This window comes from Pseudorasbora parva, chromosome 4 (assembly GCF_024679245.1).
Source record: "Pseudorasbora parva isolate DD20220531a chromosome 4, ASM2467924v1, whole genome shotgun sequence".
NCBI classification, from domain to species: Eukaryota; Metazoa; Chordata; class Actinopteri; order Cypriniformes; family Gobionidae; genus Pseudorasbora; species Pseudorasbora parva.
In genome coordinates, this window is record NC_090175.1 from 1,363,088 (window position 1) to 1,364,840 (window position 1,753).

Here is a 1,753-nt window from a genome sequence, read left to right on the forward strand (position 1 = left end):
GGTAAATGGGTTTACACCTCAGAACTTTCCTGAATTGAAGGTGATCCCTAAAGATGGAGGAGTTGGGGGTAATATAAACCAGAATACATTGTTGAAGGGATATGGGGATTTGATTTTTCATAATGTGGCGAAGAAAGATCTTTACTATATGTGTGTTAAAGCTGTGCATGTTGGACAATTGCAAGGAAAAACAGATACTAAATGGAGGGATAAGATCTCTATTTGTGAAGATGTGCATCCATCATGGAGAGTACTGTATAAGCCTCCTATCTCTAAGCGATGTGGAGATCTACAGTGGAGAGTACTCCATTGTGCTATAGCCTCAAATAGCTTGGTTTCCAAATTTAATAAGATGGTTTTATTATGTCCCTTTTGTAATGCTCACGATACTGTTTTCCATATGTTTTTTGAATGTCCAAGACTTGATCCTTTATTTGTAATACTTGAAAAGTTGATCACAAAACTAGGGTTTTTATATAACAATACATTGTTTATATTGGGATATAAATATAGAAGGTCATGGCAACAACAATGTGTATTAGCCAATTTTTTAATTGGCCAAGCTAAGTTAGCTATTTTGAAATCACACCAGTGTAAAAACGCAGGAAAAGAACTTGGTATGGTTGCGTTTAAATCTTTAATAGAATCTCGAGTGGTCATTGAGTATACATATTATAAACATACTAATAATGTTGCATTGTTTGAATGGAGATGGGGTGTGAGAGAGGCATTGGTGTCAGTGAGTGAGTACGGAAGTTTAGTTTTTAATTGGTAAAATGTGTTGGTTTTTATTCATATACAATTGTTTTGAAAATGAAGTTTGTTAATAAGTGGGTTAAACCCTAAATTGTATTAAATAAAAGATGTTAAAAGTCTCTCTCTCTCTCTCTCTCTCTCACACACACACACACACACACACACACTCACTCTCTCTCTCTCTCTCTCTCTCACACACACACACACACACACACACACACACACACACACACACACACACACACACACACACACACACACACTCACTCTCTCTCTCTCTCTCTCTCTCTCTCTCTCTCTCTCACACACACACACACACACACACACACACACACACAAACACTCCCTCTCTCTCTCTCTCTCTCTCTCTCTCTCACACACACACACACACACACACACACACACACAAACACTCCCTCTCTCTCTCTGTCTCTCCCTCTCTCTCTCTCTCTCTCTCACTCTCTCTCTCTCTCTCTCACACACACACTCACTCTCTCTGTCTCTCTGTCTCAGTTTAGTATCGTGAGGAGTTTAGTATCGTGTGTTCTGTCGTTCCTCTGTTCTGGTCAGCAGTGAATCTGTTTGTTTTGGACTCGACTCGTCTTATTCATTCATAATTCTTATATATTCTGAAGCGTTTGGGAGCCTCAACTCCACCTGCAGTTCTCTCCTCCAAACCTGATTTTTAAAAACTTTCCTCTTTGACCCCAGGACCATCAGAAGGACTGTTTTGTCTGTGATTATCGTGATCATCGGCGGGTCATGAGTGTTGCTCTGCTGAAGCTCGGTGCGGTCTTGAGCACCATGATCATCGTCTCCAACTGGATGTCCCAGAATCTGCCTGGATTAGTGGGTCTGGATCAGCACATCGCACGACCCGGAACCTCGGAGAGAATCATCAGCGTATGTACCTAACATGAGTGTGTGTGTATGTGTGTGTGTCTGCTTTACTGTGTGAACTACATGTGTGTTTGTGCTTTACTCTGTTTTAGAGCAT

At 40.7% G+C, this 1,753-nt stretch overlaps 1 protein-coding gene across 1 annotated transcript in view; it reads left to right on the forward strand.

The window, feature by feature from the left end:
* Window positions 1-1,236: 1,236 nt before the first annotated feature.
* The window catches only part of olfm2b (olfactomedin 2b), a 15,289-nt gene continuing 14,772 nt past the window's right edge, over window positions 1,237-1,753 (forward strand). The window contains exon 1 of the mRNA XM_067440465.1: window positions 1,237-1,659. Within this exon, the coding sequence (XP_067296566.1) occupies window positions 1,519-1,659 (141 nt within the window). The 5' untranslated portion in view covers window positions 1,237-1,518. The remainder of the gene's footprint in view (window positions 1,660-1,753) is intronic.